The sequence below is a fragment of the Procambarus clarkii genome, chromosome 43 (genome assembly GCF_040958095.1).
Source record: "Procambarus clarkii isolate CNS0578487 chromosome 43, FALCON_Pclarkii_2.0, whole genome shotgun sequence".
NCBI classification, from domain to species: domain Eukaryota; kingdom Metazoa; phylum Arthropoda; class Malacostraca; order Decapoda; family Cambaridae; genus Procambarus; species Procambarus clarkii.
In genome coordinates, this window is record NC_091192.1 from 20,816,615 (window position 1) to 20,835,030 (window position 18,416).

Here is an 18,416-nt window from a genome sequence, read left to right on the forward strand (position 1 = left end):
ATTTTATTTGCTCCCCCTAATTACTGCTGGATGAACAGGGGCGAACAGGTATAGGTTAGTGCCAAGTCACTCCACCTTGTCCAGGACTAGAATCTGGCCGAAATCACTCGCTTGGTGTAGGACAAGTGTGTGATGAATCTAGAAGAAGTAAAGTGCAAAGTGTGTGGACAAAGACAGGGACACACACTTGAGCATTATATCTTGGACTGTAATAAAATTGAGCCATTTAGAGATAAATCTAAACTCACGTTGTATGAGATGGCAAACCGAGTCAAATACTCATACTCCGCCCAAGTAAAACAGAAATAAACAACACTTAGTGGGCCAGCCAGAGGCTTAGGGCCCGCGCAAGAATATCCCTGCAAAAAAAAGGATGGCAAACCAGCTTATTAATAAGGATAAAAAACCTGAAATCCTTGCACTGTATCCATATTTTTCTTCCAGTAGATTAACGACATTTGAGATTAAGAAACAAGTAGTGTATTGTGAAGACTAATATTAACAAACAGCAGCTCCCCTATGACTCTATAACATCTCCATTTTTCTAACAATTATGTCAAACAAGACCTACCATTAATGTATAATGACTTACTGTAAATATATAGCTCTTGAAATACAACATTTTCGGTAACTAGCTGACATTTTAATTATAAGGTGTGAAGGATTGATGAAATTGTTAATGTAATAATCTCCGTTGAGGTCTGATAAAGACTTTTTGTGCCCTCTGTAATCCCTTTTGCGCTACCGCTCACAGGATGAGTATGGGGTGCACAATAAACTAGCTAACAATCAAAAAATCTATTGCGCCATGGGGATGCAGGCCGATTCTTGCCAAGTCACCTCGCTGCCGGCCAGTGCGTGAGAGACAGTCTTAAAAAGAAAAAAAAAAAAGACTAAAAAAAAAGACATTCCAATTGCGTGCTTGTGCCCGTTCAAGACTTTCCTGATTCTGCTCCTGTGTGTTAGGGGTCTTATACCTTAGCTGCGAGTACGCTTGAGTCACGTAGGTAATTTGTCTTTTATCAGTGGCTGCTTGTACCCAACTTCGCAGAGTCTTCACGGTCAGAGTTCGGTGTTTACTTCGAGGAGGTGTGCTTCCCTATGCTGGACACACCTGCCTGTCTGTGTGACGGTTCTGGTGACTGGTGTCTCTCCTCCCTGTCAGGTTCATCGTCCTGTACATACTTTTTTTTGGAGTGGTGGTTATGGCTTCCCATTTAATTTTGTTCCTGACTCTGCAATTTCTCAGGATGTTATTCAGTGTTTTTAAATTTGATGGTCATTCCTGTTGCCTGTCACGTGGTCTCTTCAACCACAAGTGATTATAAGGCAAACTGTATGCCGCTTGTCAGCTAAGCTTTAAGATGATGGCTGTGTGGCCCCTGTCCACCGTGGGTGGTGTGGATGCTGATTCCTCAGTTTTTTCCTAGGTTACTTTACGAGCGTCTGCTCCTCGACACTTAATTGTGCATCGTAACATCCTGCAGCTTTCTTGGCTGGCGGTGGCCAGTTCGACCTGCCGGAGGTCAGCTGCAGATCATTCAGTAATTTCTCCCATATTTGCCTGTATTCCAGTTTCAAGCAAGAAGTCATTTGCCTCAGTCAGAGGGTTCGATTCGTTTTCTTTCCTTGTGGAATTGAATTCCAGGGATAGCCCGGCTTCTAGTTTCTTGGGATTTAGTTATCATGCAGGGCGCGTCAAACTGCGCGCAAATGTGCTTTCTCACTTCAGTCCTATCTCGAATGGAGTGGTTGTAGCCGGGGCCTCCTTCCTCTGGATTTACAAGATGTATGGCCATCCACAGATGAACCTCTACATATAATCGACAGCTTCTGAGGCCAGATTCACGCACTTACGAACCTGTACATCTTTTCTCAATCTTTGGCGGCTTTGTTTCCAATTATTAAACAGTTAATGAGCTCCGAAGCACCAGAAGGCTGTTTATAACAATAACAACAGTTGAATGGGAAGTTTTCATGCTTGTAAACTGTTTAATGAATGCAACCAAAGCCGTCAAAGATTGAGGAAAGATGTACACGTTTGTAAGTGCTTGCGTACGTGCTTTCGTGAATCTGGCCCCTGTCTCTGTGGTGCAGTTTCCTGATCATGAAGCTTGTTTGCGGTGGATATCATTCCTCCTGGACTGAGGTCGATGGCTTTACTTTTACTTCTTTCATTCAGTCCAACTCTTTCTTCCTGTGTTGGCCAGGCTGAGGATGTTGGGAAGCTGAGGCCTCCTCCTGCCTTCCATGTGGCTGGTTCAGACCGGGTCTCCAGACATCTGGCTCGTTGTCCCAGTCTTCTGTCCTTCCAGAGTTTCTGCTTCTTCAAGCGGATCAGTGGCATAATTTATCTAGAAAGTTCGAGACTCTTTCCTAATATTTGAGTACAGATTGTATGTATTTTTACCGTAGTCTGTATGGGGATCGGGTGGCGGGTCTGTAGGTGTCACATTCATGGCTCTCTTCTCAGGAACAATATGATGTGGCTTAAAGACCCTTCCATCTTATCCTGTCTTTTGCCTCTGGTATCTGTATATGTTGCTATTGTGTTGTCTTGTATTTCCTGGCATTTCTTTGGTCTCTGGTTGATGGCTAGTACTGTAGTGTCGCCTCCTCACATCGTTCGGCCGTAGTGGAGTGTCATTTCCTGACACTTGGGGGGGTCTGGTTTCATTGCCTCTCTTTTCCCAGTTGGCGGAGAGGTGCTGGGGTCCGGCGGGCCCCTGGAGGTTCCCGTGTTCCCTCTGGAGGTGGAGGGTGCTTGCCTCTCACTGCCGGGGTTGTTAACCTGTGTGGAGGGTTGTCTGCCGGTGGCTGCCCTGCCGGGGGTATTCGGGTGTCGTCGGGTGGTTGGCGCCACTAGGACTGTTTTCTTTTGCTGTCTGGTTACGTTTTGCTATCGGGATAGTTTCAACATGTCTGCCATCGAGAGGGGATCCCGTTTAGTCAGAGACGATTGGTTTTAATTATAATAATAATTCCTGTGTCGGGGGGACAGGAAGCCAGGTTATTTTAACAATAGGTAACAAGGTAACAAACCCTGTTACCAAGCAGTAAAATAGGTACCTGGGTGTTAGTCAGCTGTCACGGGCTGCTTCCTGGGGGTGGAGGCCTGGTCGAGGACCGGGCCGCGGGGACACAAAAAAAAAGCCCCGAAATCATCTGAAGATAACCTCAAGATATACATAAAGTACATGTTAGGCTTATATCGAGGTCCCCCCCCCCCCCACCAGAATGCAACCCCACAACAAGCTGACTAACTACTGGGTTCCTATTTACTGCAAGGTGGACAGGAGCATGAGCTGATAGGAAACGCATCCTACCATTGTTGTGCAACCTGTCCTCACACTAGGCTGTTTAAAGCAGTGGCCGTCCTCCCCAGAGGCATTCAATTTTAACATACTGTGTATTAAAAATTGGTTTATATTCGTATATAAATTATTATTATACATACAAATTCTATTGAAAGTTAAGCGTAGGTTAGATAAAGTTAGGTGTTTAGGTTCTGTTGAAGTTCGTGGGTGAAGCATTTACAGTGTTGTGGTTCGAACAAAATTCGTCAGTGAAGCACTTGTTCCGGAAGTAAAAAGACGAAAGTTCAAGTTCAAGTACCTTTATTAAGACAAGAAATAAATAAATCTCAAAGGGATAGAGTAGCTTAGGCTACTCTATCTCAATTTCTACCTTCTAAGCTACTCTATCCATTTGAGATGTATTTCTTTCTTGTCTCAATAAACATACTTGAACTTGAACCCCCCTAAACTTGAACCCCCCTTTGTCAGTCTCCGTGGTGTAGTGGTAAGACACTCGCCTGGCGTTCCGCGAGCGCTATGTCATGGGTTCGTATCCTGGCCGGGGAGGATTTACTGGGCGCAATTCCTTAACTGTAGCCTCTGTTTAACGCAACAGTAAAATGTGTACTTGGATGAAAAAACGATTCTTCGCGGCAGGGGATCGTATTCCAGGGACCATAGGATTGAGGACTTGCCCGAAACGCTACGCGTACTAGTGGCTGTACAAGAATGTAACAACTCTTGTATATATCTCAAAAAAAAAAAAAAAAAAAAAAAAAAAAAAAAACGAAAATAAGCAGCTGGTGACGCCTAAGCAAGTCGACGGTCCAAGCGACAATGTTGTGTAGGGACTTATCCAAGACACATTGTTGCTTGGAGAGTGTTTGCTGGCATATCAGCCTCCTGTACCTACCTAACCTACCCAAACCTAACCTAACTAAACCTAACTTAATATAACCTATTAAAGTATAGTAAAGCAAGTATATATATCTTGGATAAGTCGCTTCACAAAATTTTTCGCTTGGATCGTCGACTTCCTATGGCCTCTCATGCCACTTAGTTTCATCTAATTTCGTCATAAACTTATATTTTTTCAGAGGTAAAATATGTCTTTTCATGTTCTATCTTTAGCACCAACAATATAGTGAGTAAATATATCATATTTCCTCATTACTTACGTAGTACTAGGAAGCTTTGGGTAGATTTGGGTAATTAGACATACCCGGGGTGGGGGTGTGGGGGTGTGGTAGGGTCTAAGATCTGGGGAAATTTTCAGCAACCTTCGTCATCAAATCAAATCAAATCAAATGTTTATTTAGGTAAGGTACATACATACAAGAGATTTTACAAAGAGTGATGGATTTATAGATAGAGCTAGTACATACAATGCCTAAAGTCACTATTACGCAAAGCGTTTCGGGCATGAAAAACTTAAATGACTAAAGCTTAATACTAATTGAGCATAAAGAATAAAATGAGTTGAGAACAAATGAAAAAAAAATAAAAAAGGGGGGAACATGGCTGAAAAAGCAGCACAAATACAATTCCGTCGACAAACAGAATCGTTACTCTTTAAACCTAATCTAACCCAGCTCAGCCTGGTTAACTTGATGAAGCCAAATGCAACCTGACCCTACCCAACCTGGACCAACCCAACCTAGCCCAACCCAACCCAACTTGTCCCAATCCAATCCAACCTGACTCATCACAGCCAAACCTAACCCCATCCAGCCTAACTTAACCCAACCTAAGCTAACCCAACCTAAGCTAACCCAACCTAACCCAACCTAAGCTAACCCAACCTAAGCTAACCCAACCTAAGCTAACCCAACCTAAGCTAACCCAACCTAACCTAACCCAACCCCAACCTCCCCAACGTAACCTAACTAAAATAGGTGATAAAATGTTTTATATATGGTATGCACGAAGTGTGTGATGTCACTATAATGTCATAATTTTATCCCAGGTCAGGTACTGTTTGGGTGGGTATTTAAGTTAGTTAGTTTAGTTCATTTATTATGCACCCCATACCCATCTTGTGGGCGGTAGTGGAAAGGGTTACAGAGGCACATAATGGGCTCAGGGACTCAACTCCACAATTCATTTAGCTAAGCAAGTTACAATCTTGATGAGCTAGTTACAAAATTCAATATAAGTCATCACATCAACAATGGGTTCGAGATCGACCTCAAGTACAGGTTCTAAATTAAGCAACTGACATGTGTGGAGAGCTAGTGTCAAAATTGACATGTTTGTCCTGCACACCGCCCCCCCCCCATCCAGTGGGCAGCGGTGGATAGGTTACAGTCACTCAGTTACTACCTACAGTTAGCAAACTGGGGATATTTGGCTAAAATTTCTGGTAGCTGATCATTTTGGGTGGGTATTTAATAGGGTGGGTGTGGCGGGGCGACCTGGGCTGCCATCTGGTAAATGAGGTTGGTATGTAGCCCAATCTATACTACAGATGCATTATTGTCTATGTAGAATCAATAAAATATTTAAACAACTGGGTCTTCCTCAAAACACTCAAATTTAACTGGAATGGAATAATGAAGAAACCTTTGACAAGCCTCTGGCTTTCCATCCCTGTCGAGGCCTCGAGAGGGTGGCACTTGTGTAAATTCACGTAATTCAGGTAATTACACATGGAAAATATGATAATACTGAGGTGGAAACATCGGTAAGCCTAAATACAGGCTTCTTGTCTCCAACAACGAGATTTATTATTATTATTATTATTGTTTGTTTGACTCATTCAGACCAAGAGGGATAATTAATACACTAATTTATTACCACGCAGGAATTGGCGGTATTCTGGTGATGGGAGTCGGCATCTTCGCCAGCGGTGTGTTCATCAGGAAAGCCAATCCCACAGCTAGAACTGTTGCTGGCTGGATTGCTTTAACTGCCCTCATCTATTCTATAGGTATGTTTTGTGATTATTGCCCTCGTCTACTCTATAGGTATGTTTTGTGATTATTGCCCTCGTCTACTCTATAGGTATGTTTTGTGATTATTGCCCTCGTCTACTCTATAGGTATGTTTTGTGATTATTGCCCTCGTCTACTCTATAGGTATGTTTTGTGATTATTGCCCTCGTCTACTCTATAGGTATGTTCTGTGATTACTTCCCTCGTCTACTCTATAGCTATGTTTTGTGATTACTGCCCTCGTCTACTCTATAGGTATGTTTTGTGTAGCCAGTCATCCAGTAATGATAGTGTTTATATCAACTATTGGTTGAACCTACAAAAATGGACTGTTGTACTCGGAAAGAATTCACGTTTTGTACTAATCTTGTAGGGGCTTGATAAAGGTGTAGTATATCATATTCTATATGTACTAAATTAGGCCAACGATAGATCATTTAGACCTAGGACATGTTAGGTTATATAATTACTATTCAAATTTTAAGCATGCCATTTTGGAGTATTTTAATACAGTAGTACAAAATGTGAACTTTTTTGTGTACGGCAGTACATTTTTGTACATTCCACAATAGTTGCTATAAATACTATTATAATAAGAATAATAACTACTGTACAACAATATGGGTGGTATATCAGCAAGGTTACCTAATTTAGTTCTAAGTGAGAGGATTATATTATTGACATCTGGGGAATTGGTAGGGTAATAGGTAGACTCAGGATTGGTGGCTGTGAGGTAGTCAACTCAATCTAATTAACATTAAGTTGGGATGCTGGGATTTCATTGGTAAGGGATGTGTGTGCCAATGGAGAAGAGACTTAAATTTAGTAACTGTGTCAGTGTTACTAAATTCAATAGCACTCCATTGTCACCAGCTTGGAATATTTGATTCTTATTAAAGTTCTTTGAAGGTAATATCTGAGAAATAGTGTTCCATTTTTTTTATATTGATTAAATTTATTTTCATAGCTTGCTTTGGCCCCTATATTATCTTAAGATAGGATTGTAGAGGACCTCTTAAGACAGGTCTATGAATATGACCCCCTATCCTATACATCTTCTGTAGCTTTATTTGTAACTCTAATAACAGCAAACACAAATTGGCTTAATGAAGATGAAGGAATAATTGGTTTTGCCGTGTTTGTGTGTATATCAAGGTCTTCCCTGAGGTCAAACTACTGATTCCCCTCAGGATGCAGCTCCACAACAGTTGCCTAACTCCTGAGTACCTATTTACTGCTAGGTGAACAGAGACATTAGGTGAAAGGAAATGTGCCCAACCATTTCCATCCCTTCCGAGAACTGAACCCAGAATTCCTGATTGTGAGTCAAGAATGGAGCCAACTGTACTACAACTGTGCTTCTTCGAATCACTGTGCTTCAAATCAGTACAGCTGTGCAGACAGCTGTACTGATTCGACGGGGAGTGGGAATACTGTACAGTATATATATTTCTTATAATATAATAATAATAATAATAATTAGGAAAAGTACATACATAGTTGCAGAGTTACAGTACAAGCATTCTGTATGATTTAAAGATAGAGGTAGTACATACAATACCTAAAGCCACTAGTACGCATAGCGTTTCGGGCAATAGTAACTATTTGACATGTAATGCAATGCTTACATGTCAAAATAGGTATTTTTTCTCTTGTTAGATTGGTCAAGAGAGTTCAGCATTCTATTGCAATATAGAAACCTTTATTTGCATGGCATTTCTGCTTTGGTTTTATTTATATACAGTATTTATTTATTTAGCTCTCATCCTCCCTTTGGCTTCAGGTATTTATAGTGGGGGGGGGGGGGATTATAATGTTCCCTTCCACTATATTCATGATCCTCACTATTAAATCATAAACCTTCATTGTTTTAAGAAATGTTTTTGATACTGAAAATCCCAATATTCTCCTACACTTGAGCGTGATGGTATTCAAGGACATTCTTAATTATATTCAATGTACAGTATCTTGACAACAGATCCTGTTATGAACCTGATCTCCAGTATCCAGTAATTTGTATACTGTAGTTGATAGTTTGGAGAGAGAGAGAGAGAGAGAGAGAGAGAGAGAGAGAGAGAGAGAGAGAGAGAGAGAGAGAGAGAGAGAGAGAGAGAGAGAGACAGACAGAGAGACAGACAGAGAGACAGAGACAGACAGAGACAGACAGACAGACATTATATAAAAAAATAAGGTGTGGATGTTGCAGTTCGTGGAGGTGGCAGTCAGCTGGTTGCCGGCAGACCGGAGGGCAGTGATCTCTCTCCTCATGTCAAAGTAATTTCCTCCTACAGTATTTTCGTTGATTGTGGATAACCTGTAGAATATACTGTACTATATATCTAAATGTCTTGTAAATTAAAAATAATTTTTTTTTATATATATAAGGCCTACCAGTAGAGTACAGTATTGTTAAACGAGAATATTTAGGGATTATTCGATGATAATTTGACATCTGGTATTAAGGGGGGCAGAAGTGAGATGGTGTCCTCAAGAAATAGACCAGAAAATGGCAAACAGGGAGGTCATGTTGGACAGAGGACTCACTGCTTTAGAGATTCTAACTGCCAAGACAGTCACATTTCATATTCATTTAACTTGCAGTTTGTCAGTGTTGTTTTAAGGGACTACAGGGTAGTTATATGTAGAAAATCCAGATACCTGAATATATTTGTCTCTCTTGGATGATGATCTTAGTTTGAGTAGACCACTATTAATGTCTATGTTGCTAGACTAAGGTGTATTGTGAATATTATGACTATTATAATATTTCTGATTCTTGTACCCCTGTATATTAACCAAGGTACAGGAAAGATGAGTGGGAGCTCCACTGAATGTTTACCAAGTATATGTTTTTTTTATCTGTAAATATATATTTTTACTGTCACATTACCTAGGTGTTTCCGTGCTCCTTTGGGATTTTCCCTGTACCTTTACCAGCAGGCTAAGATTAATTACAAATCCCTAGGAGGAGGTTATCTTGAGGTTATCTTGAGATGATTTCGGGGCTTTTTTTTTTTTTTAGTGTCCCCGCGGCCCGGTCTTCGACCAGGCCTCCACCCCCAGGAAGCAGCCCGTGACAACTGACTAACACCCAGGTACCTATTTTACTGCTAGGTAACAGGGGCATAGGGTGAAAGAAACTCTGCCCATTGTTTCTCGCCGGCGCCTGGGATCGAACCCAGGACCACAGGATCACAAGTCCAGCGTGCTGTCCGCTCGGCCGACCAGCTCCCTTTTTGGAGAGGACTAATTAAGTGAAACTACCCACTCTCCCTCATTGGAGAGGACAATTAAGTGAAACTACCCACAGGGCAAAAGTCACCCATAGGGTAAAAGCCCAGATAGAAGTAGTCCACATCTAGTCAAACACAAAACGTAGAAAAGGTTCAGAGGTATGCCACCAGACTAGTCCCCGAGCTGAGAGGAATGAGCTACGAGAAAAGATTACTGGAACTAAACATCATGACACTGGAAGACAGAAGAGTTAGGGGAAAACATGATCACTACCTATAAAATTTTCAGAGGAAGTGACAGGGTAGATAAAGATAAATTGTTTAGTACAGGTGGTATGCGAACAAGGGGGGACAGGTGGAAACTTAGTACTCAAATGAGCCACAGAGATGTTTGAAAGAACTTTTTCAGTTTCAAAGTAGAAACAGATGGAATGCATTAGGCAGTGATGTGGTGGAGGCAGACTACATACACAATTTCAGATGTAGATTTGATAGAGCCAAGTAGGCTCAGGAATCTGTACACCAGTTGATTAGTTGAGAGGCAGGACCAAAGTGCCAAAGCTCAACTTCTGCAAGCACAACTAGGTGAGTACAACTAGGCAATTAACAATACATAGTCATCAATGACACTCTTCCCATTAAATATAGGAGTACTTCAGTCTGCTGGCATATCACATATTTCTTATATCAATGACCTGCCACAGGCATCTAACTTCTAAACCCTATACAATTTGCTGATGACATTGTTATCCTCAACCCACTTGTCCTAAATTATATAGTAAACCATGAATTAAAAAAATCCATTTATTGATAACAACCTATAGGCTTGCACTGAACATTTGAAGAGAAAACCTTCTGCATTTACTGTGGGGAGCTCTGTTGGCTCCCTGAAGCTATCCAAACTGATATAATGCTTTATTAGTTTAGGGTCATCAGTCACAGGAGTTGTTATGCCTACCGGAAACCACAAGCCAGAACCTGGCCCCAGATTAACAAAACAGTTACGCAAATACTTACGAACGTGTACATTTTTCCTCAATCTTTGACAGCTTTGGTTACATTTATTAAACAGTTTACAAGCATGAAAACTTTCCAATCAACTGTTGTTATTGTTATAAACAACCTCCTGGTGCTTGGAAGCTCATTAACTGTTTAGTAATTGTAAACAAAGCCGTCAAAGATTGAGAAAAGATATACAGGTTCGTAAGTGTTTGCGTAACTGCTTTGTGAATCTGGCCCCTGGATCTCTCAGAGAGGCGCAGGGAGCAATTTCCTATGAGCACTTTACATTTAAAGTATGTCATATTTTGCCATCGACCGGGGAAGGCACCCAGAAAGATAGGCAAAACAAAACAAATGACAGTGTGGTGAAAATTGCTACCTACATCCAGAATGAGCAAAGAAACTCCCCCAGAAAGAAAGCAAACCAGCAACTGTTCGTGTAACAAGTACTCTCGCTTGTTAGGCTTACCCCCCCCCAGAAGGGGGAGAGAGAGCTGGGCCCCCCCCCCCTTAATTTGCTGAGCATTTTTTTTGGGGGGAGGTCAACACCTTCGAAATACCTCAAACCCATTGTCACCAGCAAAAATCTACTTTCATAACTACACACATTCTCTTTTTGCTTTTAAGAAGTTCTATATACAGTACAGTACTTTTTATACAGATCCTTATATAAAGCATCTTCCTGTACGAATATAATGTGATAAATCCCACGAACATAACACAGTAGATGAATATATCTTGGTGCTGTACGACTGACTACTGTTAGTTCTCACTTTCTTCAACTCAGAAATCTATTCTATTATCACCCTTCTGTCCAACTATCTTCACAGATTACTTCTGGATAAGATAATATTATATTGCTTGCATTATAAGATGCTTGCTTTCAGTGCTTGCTTACGAGTTGATTTGGTTTAAAGTTTTGGAAGACACTTTTTCCCTCTCTTAGTATCTCCCCCCAAAGCTGTAGGAAAGTGGGAAAAGAAGATAGGTGTGCATATAAGTTCACAGGTAAAAAGAGAGGGGTGGGAGGGGGGACATTGTTTGAATTTTCAAAAATACTGTTTATTAAAATTGTGTCCGTAGCAAGATTTGCTAGGACAGGGTGTCCATGGATTGGCTACACCTTCCTAAATTGGCATAATAGCATATGTTGGAATATGCATAAATAAGGTCTAACAACCTTAGTTACTAGCCAGCCACTCATGTGTAATTACATGTATCTACACCCTAATGCATTCAAATTACATCTTGGTATTTATTACCCTGTTTATGTAATTGGGTAAAAAAATGGGCAGCTTGTAATCAATGTTTGCTAACAAGTTAAATAGGTACCCGGGAGTTAGGTAACTGTTGTACAAAATACAAAAATACAAATACAAATATTTATTCAGGTAAAGTACATACATACAAGGTGAAATACAAAAGTTGATGGATTCAACTGGAGTTGATGGATTGATAGTGATGATGATGTGGGTTGCATCCTGGGGGAGGGTCTGTCGTAGTTGGCCGAGGAGAACCTTGATAAGCCTAAGTACAGGTTTCTTGTCCCTGACAATGAAAATGGGAAAAATATTATACAACATGCCAGTAATAAATTAATAAAAATGTTCTGCTGTATTTGCATATTTGTGTTATTTGGTCATTTTTGTTGTCAGGTATGGTGATCCTAATGTTTGTTGGCTGCCCTCCAGAGGATTTTATAGGCCTAGTGGAAGATGAAAGGTGAGTGTACTTCTAATTTTAAATTACATTCCAGATTAGATGGATATTTCTGTAATACTGCACATATTAGTTTGAATATATAGTACAGTAATGTGAGATGACGATATTAGATGAACATACAGCTAGCTCTTGATCTGTACTGTTACTGAAATTTAAATACTTTATTCATATATGTTTGTATATTTATAGTTGGGTTAGTTTACACACGTTTTCAGTATCACTTGTAGATTAGTGTAGCGGCTGTGCACCTGAACGTGTGTATGCATTTAAAAGAAAATAATATGTTAAAAAGCGTAATTCATATGCTGTCTTTACCTTCGATAATATACTGTAATTATCTTTTGTACTTTGTGATATTACAGTAATAGATATATATATGTGGTTACTGTACATATGAAGAGTTGCCTAAGTGTATTTACCCGAGTAGTTATGGGATGTTCCGTCTTCTCAATAATCTTCGTCATGTAACACTTTGAAACTAATGGTTTTGGCATACACCACTCTCTCACTTAAATTGTTCCAGTCATTCACAACTCTTCACAAAAAAAACTTTTGGATATTTTCTCACTTTTGTTTTCTTAATGGCCTTATTTATTTATTTATTTATTTATTTATGCATATACAAGAATGTACATAAGGAATGTGAGGATACAATTATGGTAATTACAGTCTTGTAAAGCCACTAGCACGCGCAGCGTTTCGGGCAGGTCATTAATCTAAGAAAATTTTAAGGAGGTAAATACTTGCAAAATTTATAGACAAAAAAATGATAACAGATTACATGGAATGAAAAAAAAAAAAAAAAGATGAGAGAAAATTATAGGTACAGTATATTAAAGCACATAGGTAGCTATGATTGATTGCAATGACAGCTTAAAATGGTAGTTGACAACAAATTGGTAGGCACAATACAGCAGAAACAATATAAGATTGATTGCAATGACAGCTTGAATGGTAGTTGACAAAAATTGGTAGTCACAATACAGCATATGGCTAGCACATAAGAGAAGACAGCAATGAACACAATGATAAGGTTGTTTGATATTACATAAAAATTAGGAGATTGGGTACCACTAGGTACAGAGCAAATTTAAAGCTCAGTGTAGGAAACTAAATAGATGAAGTTAGGTACTTTTTGGTTTTGCTTTTAAATAAGGCAAAAGTTTTACAGTTTTTCAATTCACTAGGGAGTGAGTTCCATAGACTAGGTTTCTTAATTTGCATAGAGTGTTTACACAGATTAAGTTTGACCCTGGGGATATCAAAGAGATATTTATTTCTGGTGTGGTGATAATGGGTCCTATTACATCTGTCCAGGGAGAGTTTCAGAGCATGGTTTGCATTTAAGAACAGGGTTTTGTAAATGTAGTTGACACAAGAGAGTGTGTGGAGGGAGTTAATATTTAGCAAGTTTAGAGATTTAAACAAGGGAGCTGAGTGTTGTCTGAAAGCAGAGTTAGTTATTATTCTGATAGCAGATTTTTGCTGTGTGATGATGGGCTTAAGGTGGTTTGCAGTGGTAGACCATATGTTATTGAAGTTGTTGGTTTTCAAAATTCCTCCTTGCCAGCTTTGTCAATTCTTCAGTTTTATATGTGGTGATCATATCGCCTCATTTTCTTCTATCTTCTTGCTTTGGCATGTTTAATGCTTCAAGTCTCTCCTTGTAGCTCTTGTTTTTTTTGGGCCAGGAAGCCATTTGTTAGCATGTATGTACCTTTTTCTATTTTCTTGATGTGCTTTTTGTGATATGGGCATCATACAACTGCTCCATACTCCAGTTATGGTCTCGCAAATATCATGAACGATGTCTTTAGTATTTCCCCATGCATGCATTTAAAAGCATTTCTAAAGTTTATGAACAGTGTTGGCTCTTCTTGCAATGCCCAGTGACAGTTCACCATCTGGAACTGCTCTTAATCACTTTCTTTGGCCAAATTCTTTTATTTTCTTTCCACATACTGTAACATGTAAGTTACATGTGGCCTGCTATGCCCTATTCCACATCTCATTACATAGTGTTTGTCCACATTGAATTCCATCTGTTGTTTTCAAGAGCATGACAGCCTTATGGTTCTTTTATTCTCCCCACTATAGCTTCACATCTTCTGCAAACATTTTCATATAACTTTGAATCCTTTCTGGTGTGTAGGCCTAGTGGTACTATTGCCAATAATAATGTGTGTGTGTAATTACCTAAGTGTAGTTACAGGATGAAAGCTACGATCGTGGTGTCCCATCTTCCTAGCACTCTTTGTCACATAACATTTTGAAATTACTGACTAATTAAATTAGTGTGTGTGTGTACTTACCTAATTGTACTTACCTAATTGTGCTTGCGGGGGGTTGAGCTCTGGCTCTTTGGTCCCGCCTCTCAACCATCAATCAACAGGTGTACAGGTTCCTGAGCCTATTGGGCTCTATCATATCGACACTTGAAGCTGTGTATGGAGTCAGCCTCCACCACATCACTTCCTAATGCATTCCATTTGTCTACTACTCTGACACTGAAAAAATTCTTTCTAATGTCTCTATGGCTCATTTGGGCACTCAATTTCCACCTGTGTCCCCTAGTGCGTGTGCCCCATATGTTAAAAAGTCTGTCTTTATCTACCTTATCAATTCCTCTGAGAATCTTGTATGTGGTGATCATGTCCCCTCCAACTCTTCTGTCTCCCAGTGACGTGAGGTTTAATTCCCGTAGTCTCTCCTTGTAGCTCATACCCCTCAGTTCTGGTACTAGTCTGGTGGCAAACCTTTGAACCTTTATCAGTTAAGTCTTATGCTTGACTAGATATGAACTCCATGGATTGGAGTTCATACTTCATACTCAATCGCATACTCCAGGATTGGTCTGACATATGTGGTTTATAATGTTCTGAAAGATTCCTTACACAAGTTTCTAAAGGGTGTTCTTATGTTAGCCAACCTGGCATATGCCACTGATGTTATCCACCTGATATGAGCTTCAAGGAACAGGTCTGGCGTGATATCAACCCTCAGGTCTTTCTCTTTCTCTGACTCTTGCAGGATTTCATCTCCCAAATGATACCTTGTATCTGGTCTCCTGCTCCCTACACCTATCTTCATTACATTACATTTGCTTGGGTTAAACTCTAACAACCATTTGTTTGACCATTCCTGCAGCTTGTCCAGATCTTCTTGAAGCCTCAAGCAGTCCTCCTCTGTCTTAATCCTTCTCATAATTTTGGCGTCGTCAGCAAACATTGAGAGGAATGAGTCTATACCCTCTGGGAGATCATTTACGTATATCAGAAACAGAATAGGTCCGAGTACAGAGCCCTGTGGGACTCCAGTGGTGACTTCACACCAATCTGAAGTCTCGCCCCTCACTGTAACTCTCTGCTTCCTATTGCTTAGGTACTCCCTTATCCACTGGAGCACCCTACCAGTTACTCCTGCCCGTTTTTCCAGCTTATGCATCAGCCTTTTATGGGGTACTGTGTCAAAGGCTTTCCGACAGTCCAAAAAAATGCAGTCCGCCCATCCTTCTCTTTCTTGCTTATTCTTTGTCACCTGATCGTAGAATTCTATTAAGCCTGTAAGGCAAGATTTACCCTCCCTGAACCCATGTTGATGGGTTGTCACGAAGTCCCTTCTCTACAGATGTGTTACTAGGTTTTTTTCTCACGATCTTCTCCATCACCTTGCATTATATACAAGTTAAGGACACTGGCCTGTAGTTCAGTGCCTCTTGTCTGTTGCCCTTTTTGTATATTGGGACTACATTAGCCGTCTTCCATATTTCTGGTAGGTTTCCCATTTCCAGTGACCTACTATACACTATGGAGAGTGGCAAACAAAGTGTTCCTGCACACTCTTTCAATACCCATGGTGAGATTCCGTCCGGCCCAACAGCCTTTCTCACGTCCAGCTCCAATAGGTGCCTCTTGACCTCATCTTTTGTAATTTCGAACCCTTCCAAGGTTGCCTGGTTTGCTGCCACCTCTCCTAGCGCCGTGACCTCTCCTTCTATTGTAAAGACCTCCTGGAACCTTTTGTTGAGTTCTTCACACACCTCTTTGTCGTTCTCTGTGTATCTGTCCTCACCCGTTCTAAGTTTCATCACCTGTTCCTTCACTGTTGTTTTCCTCCTGGTGTGACTGTGTAGTAGCTTTGGTTTGGTCTTGGCTTTATTAGCTATATCATTTTCATACCTTTTCTCAGCTGCTCTTCTCACACTAACTTGTTCCTGGTTCTCTGGTATTTCTCTCTACTTTCCGGTGTTCTCTTATTACGGAAGTTCCTCCACGCCCTTTTGTTCAGCTCCTTTGCTTTCATACATTCCCTATTAAACCACGTATTCTTCTTTAGCTTCTCGGTTTTTTCCTGTCGGGCTGGGATAAACCTGTTTACTGCCTCTTGACACTTTTGGGTGACATAGTCCATCATGTCTTGTATGGACTTAGTTCTGAGTTCTGTGTCCCGTGGTATATCCCTTAGGAATTTATTCATCTCCTCATAGTTTCCCTTTCGGTACGCCAGCCCTTTGTTTCCCAGTTCTTTTTTGGGGGAGATAATTCCTAGTTCAAACAGGTACTCAAAGCTCAATACACTATGATCACTCATTCCCAAGGGGGCTTCCAACTTAACTTCCCTTATATCCGACTCATTTAGGGTAAATATCAGATCAAGCAAAGCTGGTTCATCCTCTCCTCTCATTCTTGTCGGTCCCTTGACGTGTTGACTTAGGTTTCTTGTTGCCACGTCCTGCAGCTTAGCTCTCCATGTGTCTGGTCTTCCATGTGGGTCACTGTTCTCCCAATCTATCTTCCCGTGGTTGAAATATCCCATGATTAGTAGTCTGGATCCGTTCCTGCTAGCCATAGAAGCTGCTCTCTCTATTATATTTATGGTGGCCATGTTGTTTCTATCATATTCCTGTCTGGGTCTTCTGTCGTTTGGTGTGGGGTTATATATGGCTACTACTATAATTTTCTGTCCTCCAGTTGTTATGGTGCCTGATACGTAGTCACTGAAACCTTCACAGCTCTGATTAACCATCTCTTCAAAACTCCATCCTTTTCTTATCAGCAAAGCTACACCACCTCCTCCTCTCCCTTCTCTCTCTTTCCTCACTACATAGTAGTCCTGTGGAAACACTGCATTTGTTATGGTTTTCGTTAGCTTTGTTTCTGTGAATGCTATTATGTCTGGATTTTCTCCCAGTGCCCATTCTCCGAGTTAACTTGTTTTATTTGTAATCCCATCTATGTTAGTGTACATTGCCTTCAAGCTCACTTTCTTCTGTTCGTTTTCTTGCCCCCATTCTTGGTGAGTATTCTGCTGGTGGGGAAAGCTATTCCCTGGGTGTGAAGATCTGTGAGGTGGTTTGCAGGGTCTCGGAGGATTTTGGGGTGGGGGGTGGGGGTTCAAGGGAAGGGGAGACAGGTAGGGTATGGGGTAAGGATATAGGGGGGACATGGAGGATACTGGGTGAGGGGGGGAAGGAGGGATAGGGAGGGGGACAGGGGGGGGAAGGCAGGAGGGGAGACAACATGGTGGTAATAGGGGAGGGATGACAGGGTCGGAGTGTGTAATTACCTAAGTGTAGTTACAGGATGAGAGCTACGCTCGTGGTGTCCCGTCTTCCCAGCACTCTGTCATATAATGCTTTGAAATTACTGACGGTTTTGGCCTCCACCACCTTCTCACTTAACGTGTTCCAACCGTCTACCACTCTGTTTACAAAAGTGAATTTTTGTATATTTCTCCAGCAGTTTTGTTTCGTTAGTTTAAATCTATGACCTCTTGTTCTTGAAGTTCCGGGTCTCGGGAATTCTTCCCTATCAATTTTATCGATTCCTGTTACTATTTTGAACGTAGTGATCATATCGCCTCTTTTAGTTTTTGCATATTTAATGCCTTTAACCTCTCCTCATAGCTCTTGTCCTTCAGTTCTGGGAGCCACTTAGTGGCATGTCGTTGCACCTTTTCCAGTTTTGGTCTAATAAAAGTTGTGAACAATTTCTTTAGTATTTCTCCATCCATGTATTTAAAAGCAATTCTGAGGTTAGACAGTGTAGCATAGGCTCCCCGCACAATGTTCTTAATGTCGTCCTCAGGTGACAGTTTTCTATCTAGAACCCCCCCTAGATCCCTTTTTTTGTCAGAATTCTTTAAAGATTTCTCACATAATTTATAGGTTGTGTGGGGTCTATGTTCTCCAATTCCACATTCCATAACATAGCATTTATTCACATTAAATT

The 18,416-nt window shown here is 40.8% G+C and overlaps 1 protein-coding gene across 2 annotated transcripts in view; it reads left to right on the plus strand.

Moving 5' to 3' along the window:
* Positions 1-18,416, plus strand: part of LOC123755800 (solute carrier organic anion transporter family member 74D) — a 176,865-nt gene that overhangs the window by 141,517 nt on the left and 16,932 nt on the right. For both annotated transcript variants that reach the window (XM_069300083.1, XM_069300082.1), the window contains 2 exons: positions 6,100-6,225; positions 12,120-12,186. In XM_069300083.1, coding sequence (XP_069156184.1) covers positions 6,100-6,225; positions 12,120-12,186 — 193 coding nt within the window. The remainder of the gene's footprint in view (positions 1-6,099; positions 6,226-12,119; positions 12,187-18,416) is intronic.